Below are 21,150 nucleotides of genomic sequence, written 5' to 3'. Positions count from 1 at the left end.
AGTAGAATTGTTATTGGTTCTTCCTTCCCCTGCCACCTATTCTTGGACAATTACAGGGTGGCTCATGAGAATAAACATCTCCCCTCTTGGGTAATACCCAGATTTCTGAAATGCTGGTCTCACCACCCTTTCCATCTAGAGAAAGGTCTGGCTCTCGTGGTTAGGGAAGTACCAAGCCTGGATCTTATGATTCTCTGGAAATCTGAAGATGCTTCTGTAAACACGATCTAATTTATTCTTTCAATATTCATAAGAAGGTAGAGAGAAGGGTTTATTCTCCTTATGGGTAAAGAAGCTGAGTTATGGGGCAGTTCAGTGGTCTCCTCGAGATTGCGTAGGAAACGGCTTACAGAACTGAGTTTTTCAGGTACCTGCCTTCCAGTCCATTGCCTTGTCCAGTGGACGATTGAGCTGTGGGCAGGCAGGAGGAGCAGACATTTTTCCCCTCTCAGAATTAAGTACATAGCATGATGCAAAGAGAGCTAGAACTCAGAAATAAGACAGCTACCAACATGCTTATTATAAAGCTCTGTTTAAAAATACTTGGACCCACTTTTCATTTCCCAAAGCACTAAGTGTAAACCATTAAAAGAATAATTAATTGAAAATAGTAGCAAAAGGTGGTTTTTAAATTGCCTTTTATTGTATTTTACACAAAACTTTCCATCACACAGCGTAAGTCTACTGGAAAACATGATTCTGTTGCCTCAATCTAGATTAATTTTGGCCTCCAGAAGGCAGTGTAAATTGTATGTGTTGCTGAGGTTTTTTTTCTGATAACTCCTTTACTGAGGAGTATGAATAAAGTTGTTCCAGGTCATTTGCAAGACTTTGATTGTCAGTCTTTGAAGCTAGGTAGACAAAGTTCCCCAGAGACCCCCAGTTTACCTGTTGGGGAGGCAAAGCCTCAGTCTCCCCCAGGGGATAGCTCAACTTCCCCACAGCCCTGGGCTGGCCCCCCCCAGGCTAAAACAGGGAGAGCCCAGGAAGGCAAGTTTTCCCTCAGGCGTCCTGTGGGGTTGGATTAGAGTCTCCATTCTGAGAGCTCAATATTCAGAAGTTAACATTCACATTTACTGGTATGTTTCTTCTAAATTTCAGTCACACTCCCTTGAGATTCTCAGAGAGTCTTTCTTTCCCAGACAACTCAATCCAGGATGGTTTGTGGGAACTAAGATATTTGTAAGTTTGGTGTCATTTCCAACCTTTTTCTCTCCGCCTCCAAAGTCTGTTGCAGGAAGTTGCTGCCAAAGTGGAATTTTAGGAGCATACTGGACACAGATCTGATTGTAAAAATGTACAGAACTCCACTAATGTTTGAATGCCTCACTGCTGATAACTATTGTTAGTAGAAACTCAAATTTTACATTTATTGATAATGTTAAAGGACCATCATTCAGGATCTTAAGACTCAAGAGTTAGCCATTATCCCAGAATCATTCTGACTTAAAATTGTTAAAGTTTGAATCAGATGCATCTTCCAGCTTAAAATTAAAAAAAAAAAGAAAGAAAGAAAGAAAGAAAAAGAGAAAAGCTCTATTTTGTTAAAGGATGTCAAAAATTTCCTTGCAAACCACAACTTCTTTTGTGGACATTTTAAAAACCTTTGGACATCCTTTGTTCTGTGCTTAACATGAATGAGAAATATTCCCTCAAGCTATGGTGACATCTCTTATCTCGAGTCACAGAATTGTGGCCTGACAAGACCTTTCAGCCAGTAACATGGAACAAAAATAACTCTGTTGATTTCAGCATCTTTTAGGACATAAGGAAAAATAAATCCATGTAGAACTCTTATGATACTACTCATAGAAAAGATGCCCTTCACATTACAACTTTAAAAAAATTTTTTGAGAAACCATTTCCAAAACTTGCAAGACAGATTTCAATGACTCTCTGTATGTTAGGTATTTCCCTCAGCTTGAATACCTTGTCCTGATGCAGGGGGCAGATGTAACTCTCTTTCTCTGACACATCATGTCCAGAGAAAAAGGGAAGCATCACCCCAATGAGATACTGCCTTTTAGTTCAAATACAGAACGGAATGTTTGGGATATCTTTTTTCTTACATCTGGAAATTCCTTTGTCTGAAATTTAAAGGGCCTTGCCTGCAGAGTGAATCCCTCTTTGATACACTGCAGTGGTTACTGGTGTTAAACATCTGATGCTTGATGCTTGAAGGTCTTTTTGAATTGAAGTTTTTCACAGCTAAAACCTCCAGTGTGAATGCTGGAGTTTGAAAACTACACAAAGAGAGTAAACCTCCTAAGCAGTCGGTTCTGGAACATGCTTTCTCTCAAAGGCCCCAGGGTAAGAGAGAATTCACTGATCCTGGTGAACTTGCACGTTTGAGACCCACAGCCCCCACCTGACCCCCCATCTCAACTTTGCTCCTGGGAATAGCCACCTCTGATTTCTCATCTTCGTCTTCTAGAAAACTGCCATTTTCTCTGAAATGTTTGGTGCTCTAGCTTGATGAAGTTATAAAGTTTGCATATTTTGGGAGGAGGGAAAGCCACACTGAAAGTTTGGAAAGGTGTTAACTCTTCCTGTCACTGGCTAAATAGAGCCCAGCGTAATTGTCAAAAGTCCTTGCAATCTCAAGATATGGTGTGATTTGGGCGACCTTGGCAATGTCAGAACTGGCGCTGTAACAGGAATGATGAGAACGCTGAGGTGTATACTAACTGAAACAGACAGAAGTGAGAACAGGAGAAAGGGAAAGAGGCTCAGAGAAATGCGGCTCCTGCTTCAGAAGGCATGGTCTCGTTTCTTCCCGTGGGCTTCGCACAGCAGATATGGAGAGGTGGTCACTACTGAGTCCTTTGCAGTTATGTTAGGAAGCAGGCTTTTCACAGAGCTGGGAACTGGGGTAAAATTTGGGGAAGGAAGTGTTTATAAAGGGTTTTTCTTTAGCGATATAGTATACGGTTTTTTTAACTTGATGGCTAAAACTAGGAATTACTGTAACTCGTAGCCAGTGTTGCAGAATGCATTTCCGTAGCTTTTTGATAGATTTCAAGGAAGACAGGCTTATGCTCCAATTAGCTGTTGTTCTTTTACAGCTGTTCAGACGTAACAGCTGTGAGTATTTCTTCCTGTAGAGTAGGTTGACAGGAGGTTGGATCTCAGCCGGGTTGGAAGGTTGCCTGCTCAGCAGCAAGTTCCTCTGCAGGCCTAGGAATGGGCCCCTAGGGGGTGAGTTCCTCTTTCTAAAAAAGTGTAGGTCTGTATAGGGGAATATCTATGTGTGGCCTTAAGCTACTGTCCTAGGTGTCTTTGTGAAGGATATACTTTGTATCTCTGAAACTCTTGGCAATGGAAAAGAATCTAGTCTGAGTCTATTAAGCACCTGATGACTGTGTGAACCACTGCGCTGTTAGAAAAGAATTTGTCCTGAAAACAGCCAGGAAACACTGAATGAAGCCCAACACAAGCACTGTTTTTGAAGATGACAGTCCCCTCTAAGTGCTAAGTGCTATTTCATTTTTTAAAAATCTGCTTCAAGTGGGTTTTTCCCCATACCTCTCAAAGGTGATCTCTGGAGACAGTTAAATAACATGTCAGTGTTATCTTTAAATATAGCTGGTACAGGTGGCGCTCAGGTCATGTCCTAGTGAAGTAATACTGCCTTTTAAAACATGTATTACTCCTGAATTAAATTTACGGGCAGATTGTTGGCCACCCCTGGTGCTGCGTAAGAACAGAGAACAGTAAAATTGTTTTCAAATCACTTTTTCTGCAGTTCCCCACAGTCTGAGTCATCCCAATATTCATACACTTGCAGAATGTATACACTTTGTTAACATGCAGCTTTTGCATTCAGTAGCAGCAAATTAAATTCGTCTGAGCAGAACTGCTATTGTACAGAGGGGGAAAAGTAATTTCTGCTCAGGCACTTCCCCTTTGCCTTTGCTCCTAGCACAGGCTTTTGTAATAATAGGTATGTAGCTGAAGAATGGCAAAGGAAAACCAGAAAGACACAGACTCAGGATGCTGGATTTTGGCAGGATGGTTTTGTAAACAAAGTGACACAAATTGGGGCAGAAATTCCCAGTGGGACAAGGGAGGAAACTGGAAGACTGGAAATACAGCACAAAGCTGAGTCCCATCCAGATGGTGTTTTTAATAAGTTTATCAGACGCATATGAAAGACGGTAATGAACATTCAAGTGGGGAGTGGCCCGACCCCTGCGAGACGGAGAAACAGTATGGCACCTTCTGTGCATTGCAGTCAGTTAGAATCAGTCTCTAATTTTTCCCAGGAAAAAACACCACAGAACTTATCCAAACCATTGAGTAATTATTAGGCAGTCCAACTAGCCAGGCTGAGGTTTGTGTTTCTAGGAAGAAGAATTAATAACAGAATTATTTCCTGCTGAAATGGAGGAAGGGGCCTGTGACATCTGGGTCAAACCTCTTCTGTGAGGACGCCTCTAGTGTGACTAAAGCAGATAGGATACCATCAGGCATAAAAGAGCATTTATAGTCTTTAAAAGCGTAATTGTTATGTACATTCCTCCTCTTCCTCCTGTTCTGCCCCAAATGGTTTCTCCATGAGAAAATATTTTAGTCTACTATGAATAACCAAACTTGCAGTATGTGGCATAAACTTTTAGGTGAAGAGAAGTTGAGAGAGCTGAAGGTGTGCGTATGCTTCTAAAGCAGCTCTTCTGCAGTGGGCATGTTTTTCTTTTTACTGTTTAGGTCAGGACCCAGAGATTGATCATATTTTACTTTTCTAAGAAAACTTTCCCTGAGAAAGCAATTTTTTTTCTGCTTTATTCAGTAACTTTTAGACATTCTAGCTTTGGGTAAGGAGCTATGTTAAGCAAGGTTAAGTGTCACAACCTACATAGGAGTGATTTTCCAGCTCTGATTCATTCATTTAGCAGATATTTATTTAATACCCACTATATGCTAGGCACTGTTTCTGGGCAGTTGGGAAGCAGTGAAAAAAAAGAAACAAAAGTTCCTGCTCCTATGAAACTCACATTTATAAATCTCTGATTGCCAAATTAGATCAGATTGAGATACTGATTTGGATGTTAAGAATCAGCACAGTGCTGGAATGATGGTCTCATCTTGGTTATTTACAGAAAGTCATTATCCACAGGGTTTGTGCCCAGGTCCCTATCCTTCTCTTCTTTCAGCCTTTTGGCTTCATTTGGTCATTATATTGTTAATTTGACTCATTATTAAGAAAACAGGAATGAGAATGAGAAAAGTGGTGATCTTCTGATTTTATTTCTGATGAAGTAAATACTAGTTGCTAGTAGAGTTTAGCAAAAGCTATTTCCTGAAAGGAAATAGTGGAGTTGGGGTAAATGGACTAATACAGTCCATCTCTGTGAATTTGTTGAGATGTGTCTGTGTTTATCTTGTTGGGCACCCTTTGTATATCCAGACTTTCGCTGAAAAACATTAATGAACAATTATGTCAAGATCAAAGTGGAAACTATGGAATACTGTTCTCCAGCACATAGATACGGGATTTTTTGTTACGAAGGCAAAATTCTTTAATATAACATACATTAGACTACCTTAAGATTCCAGAGGGTCAGAGGGTGATATTGCTAGGGCAGTTTTGCTTAGAGAAAATGTTGGAGACTGAAAGAATCTTCTTTAGCAAACCCATTTATAAATACGTCTTTAGAAAAGCAATTCTGAGTGCTTATCCCAGCCTTGTTTCCCAAAGAGCTTGAACCATATCAGTAATGATTTTGTGATTGTCTCTGATGCTGCTGCACTAATTGACCACTAGTTAAAATCAGATTATCGAGGGATGAAATTGCGAAGCAGTAAGTTAGCTTAGGAGGAAATTGACAAGCTCAGGGAGAGTCAACAAAGACTGCAGTTAAGACCCAGTGGATACTACAGAGGGCATCAGCATTCAAAAGAATCCCCAAAGATTTATTCTTTCAAACCCCCTGAAATCACTTGCGTCTTTCTGGTTTTGATAAAAACAGTTAAAATATGTAGAACTTTAAAATTTTGTTCAATATTCCATTTGTGCAAAAGAATATAAGGAACATATATGTAAAGTTTGGAGAGCAGGAACACTCACCCAGCCGGAGAAACAGAACACTACCAAAGCTTCAGAGCTCTTTGTGTGTTCCTCCCCTAGGTGCGTTCTCACTGCCTTCCTATCCAGAGGTCACCATTCATCTGAATTTTAGTGTTTACTGTTTCCCAGTTCTCCTTTCTAATCTCACCACGTGGGTGAGATTCACTAGGTGTCTATCACTAAACATTAGAAATGGAATTATACCCTTTGTATTTTTCTGACTTCCTCTTCTTAACTTTCTTTGTGAGATTGACCCTTGTTGATACACATAACTCCAGTTCATTTATTTTCAATACTGGGTAGTTTCTGTTTGGTAGTGAAACTTAAAAACTAAACGGACAGGTTAAATAGCAGATGAGACACACCTGAAGAGAATTAGTGAACACAGATAGTAATTTTAAGAAATTAACCAGAATGCTTCAAAAAGAGGAAAAGAAGGGGGAAAATGAAAGGAAGGTTAAAAAATATAGAAAATGGAATGAAAAATCCCAGCAGAGTTCTACTGGGAATTCTAGAAGAAGTTAAAACAGAAAATGAAGGATAATCAATACTCACAGAAATAATGGTCATAATGTTCCAGACTTGATAAAAGCCATACATGCTCCTATTCAGTCCTGAGCAGGATAAATCTAATCTACATCTACATACAACATAGTGAAGTTGCAAAACACCTAAAACAAAAAGAAAACCTTAAAATTAACTGTAGAGGGAAAAAAATTATAACAGAAGGATAGCAGACTTTAGTAGACATAACAGTAGAAGCCAGAAGACTGTGGAATAATATCTTGAAAATGCTGAGGAGAAACAACTTTTCACTTAGAGTGCTATACCCAAATAAACTGTTTTTCAAGAGCGGTGGCAAAATACACTTTCAAACAAAAATTTTGCTGAGCTCTGGTGGGTGTGTCTTAGAAAGAAGGAAGTTGGACCAAGAAGAAAGGAGAATATAAAAAAAAAAGTAATGGTGAATAAATTGGTGAATGTGGATAAATAAGCTTTGACTATGAAATAATGATTTTTTAAAAATGACTGATTGAGAAAGTATAAAACAAGGTAGAACTAAAATGTCAGATACGAATAACAAGCCAGGAGGCAAGTGATTTGTATGAAAGTGTTAAGATCCTTTATATTGTTCAGGAGAAGGGAGTATGTGACTTTTAATTTTAAACATTGTTAAGTCTGGTATACACGTCTGAAATGTAGTAAAAGAGTAGAATTAGAGTTTATAACTTCAAAACCAAATCAATAAAGATAGCTGATAGCTCTTGGGGAAAATAAAGGAAACTTAATCCATCAGAAAACAGGAACAGAGTGGACAGAGAAGTGGAGGAAGCAGCAGAAAAAAAAAAACTTCTAAATAGGAAATAAAAGTGAATTAATGTACATCAGTAATAACACTGTAACTCATATAAATCTTTCAGTTAAAAGACAAAGGGCACTGAATTTCTCAAAAGCCCAGTTATATGTTATTTACAAGAGACCAGAAAAGTAGAAGAGTGATACTAAGGAAATAGTAGCCGAAATAAAAGTGCTATATTTATTTGACGTCAGACAATGTAGATTTTAGGGTGAAGGCATTATTAGAAGTAAAAAGTGATATTACATAATGAAGAAAGGTTCATTCCATCAGTAAGATGTAATTCTAAAATGATATACATGAAATGACATGGTCTCAAAATACATAAAGCAAAAATTGACAGAATTATAAGGAGAAATTGATAGATCTGTTCATAATGGGAGATTTAAATGAACTTCTCCTAGTAGTAATTAGTAGCCATATAAGTAATTTGAACAACACAGTAAGTTTGATATAGTAAATATATATATAGAACCATACACCTCCCAAATTAGAGAATACACATTCTCTTCAGGCACATGTAAAATATTAATAAGAATTAACCATGTACTAGGACACAAAAGAGCATATCTTAACAAATTCTACAGTCAGTATCATACAGACCACACTTTTTTATCCATATTGCAATGTAATTTAAAATCAGTAACAAAAAGATAACTTAAAAAGTTAAAAACATACTTATGAATAATTTATGGATCAAAGAAAAATCATAATGGAAATTAGAAATCCTTAGATGCGATCAACTTTTAAAACACTATGTCAGACAAACCCAAACTGAGGAACATTCTACACAATACCTCACCAGTACTCTTCAAAACACTGTATGTCAAAACTTAAAGGATAAAGATAAAGCAGGACTTAGAGGTAAAATATTAGCTTTAAATGCTTTTATTAGAAAAGAAGAAAAATTAATGAGTTAAGCATTTGCTTCAGATATTTAGAAAAAAATAGAATAAATCCAAGGGATTAGAAGGAAGAAATAATAAAAAGAGCAGAATTTAGTGAAGTAGGAAATAAAAAAAAAGAATCAGCAAAATCAAAAATTGGTTTCTTGAAAATACTAATAAAGTAGACAAACATGTATAGGACTGATCAAAAAAGAAAGAAAAGGTACAAATAAGATATTTGGAATAGTAAAGAGAATATACTTGTGAATAATTTTATGCCAGTGTTCTTGAAAACTTAAAACAAGATGAAAATTTTCCCTGAAAGGGCCAAGAATATCTAAGGTAATTTTGAAGAAGAAAGGAGAAGGGGAAGGAAAGGGAGGAAAGGTGTTCACTTTAGCAGATTTTAAGATAATGTAAAGTTACAGTAATTAAAGCAGCATAGTAATATGTCTGGAGAAAACTCCAATTCAAAAAGATCTATGCACCCCAGTGTTCAGAGTGGCGCTATTTACAAAAGCTAAGGCGTGGAAACAACCCCAATGTCCATCTACAGATGACTGGATAGAGAAGTTGTGGTATATATAAATAATAGAATAATACTCAGCCATAAAAAAGAATGAAATAATGGTATTTGCAACATCATGGATGGACCTAGAGATTATCATACTAAGCGAAGTAAGTCAGACAGAGAAAGACAAATATCATATGATATCACTTACATGCAGAATCTAAAAAAATGAGACAAATGAACTTATTTACAAAACAGAAACAGACTCTCAGACATAGAAAGCAAACTTATGGTTACCAAAGGGGAAAGGGGTGGAGGAGGGATAAATTAGGGTTTGAGATTAACACACACAAACTGCTACATATAAAATAGATGGTATAGCACAGGTAACTGTATTCAGTATCTTATGATAACCTATAATGAAAAAGAGTACGTATATATGTGTATAATTGGATCACTGTGCTGTACACCAGAAACTAACACAATGTTACTTCAATTAAAAAGGAAAGCTGCGTGGTAAAGGCAGAAGACTAGGCAAATCAGGGAAACAGTGCAGATCTCAAAAAGAGATGTGGATACGTATGAAAACTTCGTATGTGACTAAAGTAACGAATTGGTGGGGGAAAGGACGGACTGTTCACTAAATGGTGCTGGGGAAATTGGCTGACCTTATGAACGAAAGGTGAAAGTGGGTCTGTATTTCATAGGGTACCAAAAATAAATCCTAAACAGATTAAAGAGCCAAATGTGAAAAGCAAACCTTCTTAACTTTTGGAAGAAAATATCGGAAGATATCTTTATGAATTTGGGGTAGGAAAGAACTGATAAACAAGAGAGGGAAAGCGCAAATCCTAAAGGGGAAGATTAAATATTTTAACTTTTAATACGTTAACCGAAAAAGGATTGGCACCCTGCCAGTGGGGTGACTCAGCCATGAGTGTAATTCCACTTCCATATATCCATGCACACACACACACATCTCATACATTCCTTGAAGAAACTCTTACCTGTGTGCACAAGAAGACACTTGTTTGTAATCACAAAACAGCAGTAACAATCCAAATGTCCCGTTGGTATATTTATACATTGAAATATTTTATAGACTTTACGCAACTAAACTAGATTTATCTGTCCATTGAATGTTCCTGCAGCCTGGTTTAATGTTTGTTGTAGATGTTAATATTGTTGGCCAAATATTCCTTCTTTTGGTCACAGAGCAAGGTAGCCCTCTCCTACTCCCTTTGAAGTTAGGTGAGACCCTGTGACTTGCCTTAGCTAATAAAAAAATGTGAGCAAAGTGATGTGTGTTGCTTTGGGGGAAGAGTCTTAAGAGCCAGTTCACTCTCTTCTCACTGCTGCTGTGATTAAGGAAGCACATGTCACTACAAAGCCTCCGTCACAAGGTTCCCTGAGTGATACGGTGCTCAGAGCCACCTTGCTGATCATCAGTGAATGCATAGGGTGGGTGAAAAATAAATGTGTGCTATTTAAGCACCTGGGAGAATGGAGACTGTTACTGCAGCCTAAGGCTGCCTACAGTATGATTTTATGTCTCAGCTCAGTTTACTGTGTATCTTATGCCACTTCCTTAAGTTCTCTCTTCCAAATCACAGAATACTTCCCCTTTTCCCCTTTTCCATGAAATAGAGGTACCATGACTTAGCCTCTAAACATAGTCCTTTATCTCTTCTCCTTTCGAAATCATGGAGGACTTGTCTCTAAGCCCCTTCTCTGCCAGGAAACTGTCCCCACAGGTTATTTCATGAATGTTTTTGCTTGTTGCTTTGGAGTTAAGCTTCATAGTCAAGGGATTCATCTGCAGAAAATCCATCCCCTCTCCCTTCTTCATTTCCTTTCTCTCTCCTTTATCTGTGGATGGCTGTTCTCATCTGCAGGAAACAAAGCAAGTAGTGAAGGTATATAAGATGAGGGCTCAAGTACAGGCATGCCCAACTTTGGAAAATAAACACGTTGCTTAGAAGATATGTGGAACATTATTTTCCACATCATTAGAAAGTAAGAAATGTTTTGGCATGATAGTAGTACTTCTCACCTTCTCTCTTTTCACAGAATATATTATTACTGAAAATACAGTATGTATCTAATGAGAAATTGTCTTTTTTTAATCCACTTAAAAATCGTGTAAAGTAAGCTGCAAGTCTTGAATGAGAGTAGCTAAGGTTAATTGTAGATTTGGGGAAAATAACTTAAATGTCTGAAGAAAACCCCAGCACCAGTAAATGCACGAAAAAGGTCCCAAGGGACTTAAAAGGCCCTCACCTCTTATCATTCTCTTCTCAGTGTTTAGAGAATTTACATCATTTTTGGACAGCTATCATTTTGTGGAAACCCTAGACTTTTATAAATGAACAGGTTGATGTATATAGACAGACTCAGAATCAAAACAGCTGGTGTTTCAAAATACAGCAGTTCATGAACAAAGAGACAAGCATATGTGTTGAAATGCTCAGAATAGTAAACAAATAAAAATGGGAAATGAATCATGCCTGAAGGCAACTGTATATTCTGAAAAGGGATTAATACCATGTCCTGGGTTGTTTTCCTGCTTTGTGAATTCTGAAATACTGAATCTATATATATCAAGCTACTTTAAACAAATTAAGTGTAATAAATATGTACACTTTAGAGAATACTGATAAAACATGTGTCTGTGTACCTATTGCCTAGCTTGAGAATAGAACAAGACCTGTAGTTTTGCGGCCCCTCCAAGATTTCATCTCCCCTCTTCCCAGACAGATAATCCTGGATTTAGTGTAATAATTCCCTGAATTTCCTTTTTAGTTTTGTGTTTATGCATGTATTCCTAAACAGAGTAAATTTTTAGTTTTGCCTTTTTAAAAACCTTTGTGTAAATGAACTCATACACCATATTTTTCTGTGTCTTGTTTTTTTCACTCAATATTGTTTTTTGATTCACTCATTTGTATATAGCTGTAGTTCATTAATCTCAATTACTGTGTGGTTTCCCATTGTAGTAATATTTCGCAGTGTATTTATGCATTCTGTATTTTATAGTATATCATGTTTCTTTATAATAAAATTCTTTAGGACTGATTACTATATGTGGTTTGGTTCATTCCAACCTTAGGCTCAACTTTTTAAAAAGCTATTGGGTGTGGAAAATGTGTTCATGACTTGAGATAATCAAGATGCTCTAATTCTGTTTTATCGTTGATAGTAATTAATTTTGTTCATAGCACACTATTGGGATATATTTGGCTTCTTTATCTTGATGCTGAATCTTGTGTTGGATTCACAGTTCCCATGGAGAATGTTGCAACAATTGCCGATTGTGCCAGTGTGATTGAAGGAGTCAGTCAGAGCCGAAATGCCTTGTTGAACGGGGACACCAAGAATTATGATTGGGATTCTGGCTACACATGTCATCAGCTAGGAAGTGGTGCAATTGTGGTTCAGCTGGCACAGCCATACATGATCGGGTCAATACGGTAAGAAGATTCCTTTTCATTCATTCCTTTTAAAATGGAACACACGTGCAATTATGTTTTGATACATTGATGATCCCAGCAATTTCAGTGAAGATACTCTTCTGTTCTTTGCTCTAAATATCAAGAAGGGGGATGGAAAGGAAGGGACAAAGATGTACAAGGTGCTTGTTTGGATTTTCTGGTGAGGAGATGCACCAAAATTAGACTGGTGGAGGGACTGGATTAGGCCTGTGGAGGAAGAGGACTAGGGCCTCACCCTGGATATAGCTTACCTCCTAGTCAAGTCTCACTTTGTATTGGCTAGGGACTTAACAGGATAATGTCAAAAGAGGTTATACAGAGTCAAAAATCATTTTCAGCTTTAATAAATGACTGTATATTAACCAAACAGATCTGAATATGAGACCTGGTTCTAAAAGGTCTTTTTAATATTAGTCTTCATGTCTTGGATTTTGGTTGTGGTTTTCATTATGTTTTGCTTTGTTTTGTTTTATGAAGGGAACTTTAACCCAATATTGCTTGATTTGTATGATCATATAATTGTAAAATGTGAGACTGGTGACATCCCCCAGGGGATTTACTTTAGTTCAGGAGAGCCATCTGGGTCTTGAATAGGCTGCCTTTTTTGTTTTTTTAAGGTTCTAAGAAGGTCTCTGAAAGACTAATGTTGTGTGTGTGTGTGTGTGTGTGTGTGTGTGTGTACATATATATTTTAATGTACATATTTTACATTGTATCTTAGCCTGCCAGGAATAGACATGTTGGTAAGACAAGGCTGCCTTCCCCCCATCATGCTCCACCACATTTGCTTTATTGTTTCCTGTTCTCACTTTAAAGTGAGTATGTGTAAAGAAAAAAATAGCACCAAAAAATAAGGTAGTAGGATTCTAATAGACAAAGGTTTACTGATGTTAGGCTAATAACTACAGAGGTTAATGCTGCTTGTCGGTTCCCTGGGGTACCCAGACAGGTGATGCTGGATTTCTTGGAGAATTCAGACTTTGAATTTCTTTATTTAAATTGTCAGTCTGTTTTCATAAAGGGCCACATACAGGCTGAGTACCACAGGCAACAAATCACAGATAGAGAAGCTTGAGTTCATACTGCAGGCCAGACAACTCACTTTGTGCTTAGGAAGGGAGAGGAGACAGGCCACAATCAGTCTGGACAAACTACCAGTGCAAACAGACTTCCATCAGATAGCAAACAACACCCGCTCCTTGCTTCTTCTGAGCTGTGTGCATTAACTGAAGTAATTATAAGCTATCTATGTAATAAGCCATTCTAGAATTTTTGTCATAAATGGTGTGAAACTTCTCTGAATATTTCCCATTATAGTCTTTTTCTCTTCACTTTGAAAATCTGGAAAACAGTTGTCCTCCTCTTGTCTTATAGTCTCCACAATTTCTTGAAGTCTACCAGTCGTGTCTCGAGATTACATCTGCGATTTCTTTCAGCAGGCTTGGTGTGTAACTCACCTAAGCAGGGGACTTGAAATCATTTCAATTGACTAGATACTCTCTTTCTCTCACCTCACCTATCTGGGGCTTCACTTTTCTCTTTATTGTGTTTGTTCTGCCATTTCTGATTTGAAGACCAGTCTTCTTGCCAGTGAAGATGGAAGCAGGCTGGCAGCTTAGCACCTCTGCCCACTCTCTTCTAATATCCCGTGTCTCTGTCTACTTAGCCACACGTCCCCCCTCCCCCCTCCCCTAGCCACCTAACAATGTTCCATGTGCATCTAGAATTCCATTTTCCTGCCCTTTCCCTGCTCACGTTGCCTCATGCCGTGATTTCCTGCCCATCTCTCCATCTGCTGAGCCAGAAACATGGGAGTCTTCCTAAATTCCTTCCTTTCCCTCACCTCGCCCACTCAGCCAGTGAGCTGGCAGTACCAGCTCCTACATATCTACAAATCCTTCCTCTCTTCCCCATCTCCACTGCCCTTACCACAGTTGTACCTTTGTCATGCCCCTTCCTAAGAGGATTCATGGATACTGTTTGCCTTCAGGAGGAAATTCAGACAGAGAGGCATTAAGAATGACCTGACTACGGCCTTGTCTCCTGCCTCTCCGCCCACCCCTACACGTGCTGTTTCAGCCTGCAGGTATCCAGCTACTTGCAGTTTGGCACGTGTGTCTCCCCTCTCTTACCCCGTGCCTTCAGCTCTGAACATACTGTTCTCATTGCATGTGTCTCTCACCACCTTCTCATTGCCCATTTTTACCTGGCTTTAAAACCCTTTGAAGACTCCATTGCCTCTGGCATTGCTTCCCTAACCTTCTGTTACCTCCTGGACTGATTTAGACTTCTCCTCTTCAATGATCCCACATGTTCTGTATGTAATTCCTGTCAGAGCATTTGTCATGCTTGTATTATAATTGTTTACTTGCTGCCTCCTCCCAGCCTCACCTGGTGCAGAAGCCTTTGGCAACTCAGAATAAGTGTCCCTTGACAGATTGAAAGTGCAGATGAGGTAGTCTATCAAGACAGAAGGGGAAATTATAGTGAGTACAGCAGGAGATCTAGAATTTTAGATCCAGCAGGGACCTCATGAGATGGGCTTCTACCTTTCATTGCCCCCCTGCACTCTGTCCCTATCCCTCCTGGACACTCTGTGGGGTCCCATACCTGAGGTGGGGTCTCCGCTTCATTGCCCCTCTGAACTCTCTGTCCCTGTCCCTCCTGGACCCTCTGTGGGAGGCATTAAGGGAGACCCCCACTCAGGGACACCACAGATGGTCCAGGAGGGACAGGGACAGACAGAGCGCAAGTTGCAATGAAGCGGAGACCCCTCTTCAGGGACAGGACACCACAGAATGTCCAAAGGACAGGGACAGACACAGTGCCGGGGGGGGGGAATAAAGGGGAGAACCCACCTCAGGGTTGGGTCCCTGAGGTTGGGTCTCCCTTTCATTGCCCCCCTGCACTCTCTCTGTCCCTGTCAAACCTGGTTTTCTGTGGGGTCCATTCCATGAGGTGGTGGTCTCCCTTTCATCGTCCTCCTGCACTCTGTCTATCCCGATTCCTCCTGGACCCTCTGTGGGGTCCCATCCCTGAGCTGGGGTCTCCCGTTAATTGCCCCACTGCACCCTGTCCCTGTCCCTACTGGACCCTCTGTGGGGTCCAATCCCTGCGTGGGGTCTCCCCTTAAATGCCCCCATGCACTCGGTCTGTCCCTGTCATTATGGACCTTCTATGGGATCCCGTCCCTCAGGTGGGGTCTCTCCTTCATTGCCCCCTGCACTCTACCTGTCCCTGACCCTCCTGGACCCCATGAGGGGTCCTTGAGGTGGGTTCTCCCCTTTATTGCCCCCCTGCACTCTGTCTGTCCCTCTTCCTCTTGGACCCTCTGTGGGGTCCCATCAATGAGGTGGGGGTCTCCCTTTCATTACACCCTTCACTCTTTCCCTGTCCCTCCTTGAACCTCTGTGGGGTCCTGTCCCTGAGGTGGGGTCTCACGTTCAATGCCCCCTTGCACTCTGTCTGTCCCTATCCTCCTAGACCCTCTGTGGGGTCCTGTACCTGAGATGGGGTCTCCTCTTCATGCCTCCCTGCACTCTATCTGTCCCAGTCCCTCCTGGACCCTCTGTGGGGTCCCATCCCTGAGGTTGGGGTCTCCCTTTCATTACATCCTGAACTCTGTCCCTGTCCCTAGCAGACCCTCTGTGCGGTTCCATCCCTGAGGTGGGGTCTCTTTTCATTGCCCCCCTTCAATCCAGCTGTCGCTGTCCATTCTGGACCCTCTGTGGGGTCCCTGAGTTGGGGTCTCCCCTTCATTGACCCCTGCACACTGCCTGTCCCTATCCTCCTGGAAACTCTTTGGGGTCCCGTCCCTGAGGTGGGGTCTCCCGTTCATTGCCTCCTGCACTCTGTCTGCCCCTGTCCCTCCTGGACCCTCTGTGGTGACCCTCAGTTGGGGTTTCCCCTTCAATGCCACACTGCACTCTGTTTGTCCCTGTCCCTCCTGGACCCTCTGTGGTGTCCCTGAGTTGGGGTGTCCCATTCGTTGCCCCCCTGCACTCTGTCTGTCCCTGTCCCTCCTAGACCCTCTGTGGGTTCCCATCCTTGATGTGGGGTCTCCCCTTCATTGCCCCCCTGCATTCCGTCTGTCCCAGTCTTCCTGGACCCTCTGTGGTGTCCCTAAGGTTGGATCTCCTTTTCATTGCCCCCTTGCAGTCTATCCGTCTCTTTCCTCCTGGACACTGTTTGGGCTCCCGTAGCTGAGGTGAGGTTTCCCTTTCACTGCCCCCCTGGACTGTGATTGTCCCTGTCATCCTGGACCGTCTGTGGGGTACCGCCCCTGAGGTGGGGTCTCCCCTACATGGCCCCACTGCACTCTGCTTGTCCCTGTCTTCCTGGACCCCCTGTGGGGTCTCGTCTCTAAGATAGGGTCTTCCCTTAATTGCCCCCCTGCACTCTATCTGTAAATGACCTTCCGGACCCTCTGTGGGGACCCGTCCCTGATGTGGGGTCTCCCATTCACTGCCTCCCTGCACTCTGTCTGTCCGTGTCCCTCCTGCACCTCTGTGGGGACCAGTCCTTGAGGTGGGGTCTCCCCTTCGTTGCCCCCCTGCACTCTGTCTGTCCCTGTCCTCATGGTCCCCCTGTGGGCTCCTGTCCCTGAGGTGGGGGGGTCCCCTTTATTGCCCCCCTGCACTATGATTGTCCCTGTCCTCCTGGACCCTCTGTGGGGTCCCTTCCCTGAGGTGGGGTCTCCCCTTCATTGCCCCCCTGCGCTTCATCTGTCCCTGTCCCTCCTGGACCCCACTCACTGAAGGCGGAAGCTGTGGAGGTGGCTCCCGTGCAGCCTGGGTCCCCTGGGCACCCCTTCCCCTTCCCTGCTCTGTCCCAGGCACCTGTGCTCCTCCAGGCTGGGCGCTTTGTCCGCAGCCCCACTTTCTAGGAAGTGGTAGCTGAACTTCCTAGGAATTCAGTTGTGGACCTGGAGTGTGAACCCCCTAACCACCACCCTGCGAACACTAAGAACGGGACTGAAACCGGTGGCACCGCCTGCTTCCTGAAGTTCCCGTTTCTCTGGGTGGGTGCTGTCTCAGATGACCTGGGGGAGTCCAGGCGCAGCAGAGGCGCCTCATTGGGTGTGTGGGGTGGGGCAACTGGTGCCAGGGACCCCAGGGGGCAGTGGGAGTCCTGGTGGTCACCTGTTCCCTGCCTCCCACAGGGATGCTGCCAACATGGCCCACTGCAGACCAGGGTACCAGGCCTTAACTTGAGCCCTCCTGTCCTCCTAGCCCTGGTGGGCACCTCTCCCTTCCCTGGTGAGGGTGTGGCGGGCACTCTAATAGGACAGGCAAAGGCTGGGTTCTCGGAGCTGCTGCAGCCAGGGAGTCTGCGCCCGTCCCCGGGCTCTGCAAGGCCTCCAGGCAGGGAGGGGCCGGGGGAGCTCGGTGCTTGTATCGTGTGTGAGTGCTGCTGGGTGTTACTGCACACACATGCAGGTCTGCGACAGACACACGTACTACAGGTATGCGTAGTACACGATGTATATGTTAATGTGTTAAAATATTTTCTGTGTATGGACAGCTTCTTTGTGGAAAAAGGGAGAGCTCAGGGGTGCCTGATGGGGGCTGTGAACCTGGAGAAACGGGACGAGGGGCGAGAAGGGGGCCCTGTGACGGCTGGGGGCACGTCCGGCTTCCCCCTGTGGGTCCTAAGTCGGACGCAGGGACAAAATGATGGGCGTGGTCATCACTGGTCCCCTCCTGGCTGGCGACAGGAGGGCTGTGCAGACTGCGTGGCTTTCTGAGCTGTTGCCGGTCACGGAGCCAGTGGCAGCTGGTGCCTGCCGAGGCCCTGTGCCCCCAAACCTCCAGCCCTTCGGCGCCTGCCTGCTCCTCCTCAGAAGATAAACTCCTGGCGGGTGTCTGCCTTGGCAGAATTGACAGCCCTGGGAAACGACCAGCCTCACCGCAGCTCAGGCCGACGTGGCTCAGCCCGTCTCCCCTGATCAGTCATGAGTCCCACGGTCTTGCTGGCGTCAGCCCACGTCTCCATCTTACGGGAGTCATAAATCCACTATCCCCCCAAGAACCAAAGCCTCTCACCTCACTTACAGACAGTCAGAAGGCTGTTCCCTAGTCCCTTTGTGTTCACAGCCCCTTCCTCTTAAAAGACCCTGCACGTTCCCACTCGGTGGACACGCGGGCACCTGTCGTCTGTGCGGCCCACTGTAGCAGCGTAACTGTTAAACTTTCCTTTGTTCTTGAACTCCTCCTGGCCTTTGATAAATTCTTTAACCACCCGTGACGCTGGCCCTCCATGTGTCCTCCGACAATAGAGGTCAGACTTTGTGGAAGTCTGGTGTGTAGGGAGCAGGCGGCTCCCTGTACTGGCTCCTGTGGATGATTTCCAGTGCACCCTGGTCCTCCCAGGACAGATCTGCAGTGCCTCCTCCATCACAGTTCTGCAGCGCATCCTTGTCCTCCCAGCACAGTTCTGCAGTGCACCACGGTCCTCCCAGCACAGATGTGCAGTACCCCCTGGTCCCCTCTGCCCACCTCCGACTGGCTTCTGCAGGCCATTGGGTGCATGTGCGGATCCTGGGATGGGCAGTGGGGGCCGTAAATCTGAAGTGACCACCAGGCGATGCATCCAGTCTGAGGCCAGCTCGGTAACACTGGACAGAGGCCTGTGCTCATCAGCATAGAACTTGGGGCCTGCCTTGGACGTGGTGGGGCTTAGGGGAATTTGATTAAGAATAGAAACCTTTTCGTGTGCATCAACAGATGACTGGATAAAGAAGATGTGGTATATTTATACAATGGAACACTAGTCAGCCATTAAAAACGACAACATAACGCCATTTGCAGCAACATGGATGTTCCCGGAGAATGTCATTCTAAGTGAAGTAAGTCAGAAAGAGAAAAAAAAAAATACCATATGAGATCACTCATACATGGAATCTAAAAATAAAAGAACATAAATACAAAACAGAAACAGACTCATCGACATAGAATACAAACTTGTGGTTGCCAGTGGGGAGGGGGTGGGAAGGGACAGAGTGTGATTTCAAAATCTGGAGACACTGACAGGCATATGTAGACTAGATAAACAAGACTATACTGTGTAGCACAGGGAAATATATACAAGATCTTGTGGTGGCTCACAGTGAAAAAAAATGTGACAATGAATATATGTATGTTCGTGTATAACTGGAAAACTGTGCTGTACCCTGGAATTTGGCACAACATTGTTAAATGACTATAACTCAATAAAAATTTTTTTTTTTAAAAAAAGAACAGAAACCTTTTCAAAGGCTGATATCTTGTGCTAATAAAAATGAGTGCATTTGGCCATCCGACTCTGCCATATCCGCATCCAAGCATCCATCCGTGAGTTAAAAATATGTAACCCCCCCCCCCAAAATCCCAGAATATTCCCTAAAGCAACTGGAATTGGCCACACACTGGCAACTATTCACATCGCACTGACGTTGCATTAGGGGTCATAAGTAGCCTAGGGAGGAGTAACCCTTACTGGAGAACGTGCCTGGAGGATGTACGTGCACACACTACACCGCTTGACAGAAGAGGCTTGAGCATCAGCGGGTTTTGGTGTCTGAGGGAGCCCTGGGTTCAATCTCCCACAGACACAGAGGCCCAGCTGTCCCTAACTGAAGGGCCCCTCGCGTAGCTTGAGACATTTCCTTGAACCAGATGCCACGCCTGCAGCTTACTCCCCTAACCCCCTGGATGCCCTGGACAAGCATTACTGCTCTGAACCTCCCATTTCTTTTGGCAACAGAAGAAAAAGTGGTGTGTTCTGACCCAGCTTCCAGGCCTCAGTCACCACCCTTGGATCCCAGAACAGCTTCAGGCTGTCCTGGCCTTTTGGGCAGAGTGGGGGTGTCTGAGCCAGGTAGGTGGAATCCTTCAGGCTCCCAGCCCTGCACAGTGCGCCACAGGACGTGTTCGCCACAGGACGTGTCCCCCGTGGGCTGGCTTCTCTCAGGAGCCTGGGACCAGTACCTTCCATGTTCACCACAGTCATCCCTAGAGGTGTGGGCTGCACAGCAACCCAGGGGTCTTGTGACACTTCACCCCCAAGTCCACTTTACAGCACCATGGGAACTCGGCTCCATCTGACTCCACGTGACAGAATGTTCTAGAGGCACTGAAGAGGCTCAGGTGGGGGCAGCCTCTCCCTGCAGTGCCTACCCCAGTGGCTGGTGTGGGCTGTCATCCTGAACGGGAGGCTTGGCATGGTCAGCTCAGATGATCCCGACAGCCCACGGCCTGTGGTTCCCTCTGGAATGAGCTCCGGGAGGCTGGCCCCAGCCTCTCCGCAGGTGGGGCGCTCTGTACCTCCCTCAGACTGTGGGAGCCACCCGCCTCACTGCTCCACCCTCGGGCAGTCTCTGACAGGCCTTCTTCCTGGGCACGTGTAGATCAGCCGGTCAGGAGCACCAACTGGAGGGATGATTTTGGCAGTGAGTTTGTAGGTACAATCAAAAAGCGCACTTTGTGAAAAGGAAACATAGTTAGTGGAACTTAACTGAAGTGGAAAATGCCTGCCTGTGGAAGACACTGTCAAGAGAATGAAAGGCAGGCCAGAGACCGGGAGAATCACACATTTGCAAACCTCATATCTGATAAAGGACTCGTGTCCGAAATATGCAGAGAACTGTTAAAAGTCAGCAACAAGGAAACAAACAACCCAGTTAAAAATGACTAAAAGCCCTGGACAGACCTCTCACCTAAGAAGACTCACAGATGCAGAGAAGGAAGCACAAGTTTCCTCCACATCCTACGTCGTTGGAGACTGTAACTGAAAACGAGTAAGACCACCACGCATCTGTTAGAACGGTAGACGTCCAGAAGCAACAACGAAACCCGGCA

The 21,150-nt window shown here is 43.7% G+C and overlaps 1 protein-coding gene across 1 annotated transcript in view; it reads right to left on the bottom strand.

Annotated features, from left to right (window-relative positions):
* Positions 1–621: 621 nt before the first annotated feature.
* LOC141574140 (uncharacterized) overlaps positions 622–21,150 on the bottom strand; it is a 33,531-nt gene continuing 13,002 nt past the window's right edge. The window contains exons 5-6 of the mRNA XM_074347932.1: positions 14,705–14,773; positions 622–10,711 (exon numbers count right to left, since the gene is read on the bottom strand). Coding sequence (XP_074204033.1) covers positions 10,688–10,711; positions 14,705–14,773 — 93 coding nt within the window. The 3' untranslated portion in view covers positions 622–10,687. The remainder of the gene's footprint in view (positions 10,712–14,704; positions 14,774–21,150) is intronic.

Source organism: Camelus bactrianus, chromosome 20 (genome assembly GCF_048773025.1).
Source record: "Camelus bactrianus isolate YW-2024 breed Bactrian camel chromosome 20, ASM4877302v1, whole genome shotgun sequence".
NCBI lineage: Eukaryota > Metazoa > Chordata > Mammalia > Artiodactyla > Camelidae > Camelus > Camelus bactrianus.
The sequence above is the reverse complement of the archived record's forward strand: the minus strand, read 5'-3'. Positions and strand labels throughout refer to the sequence as shown.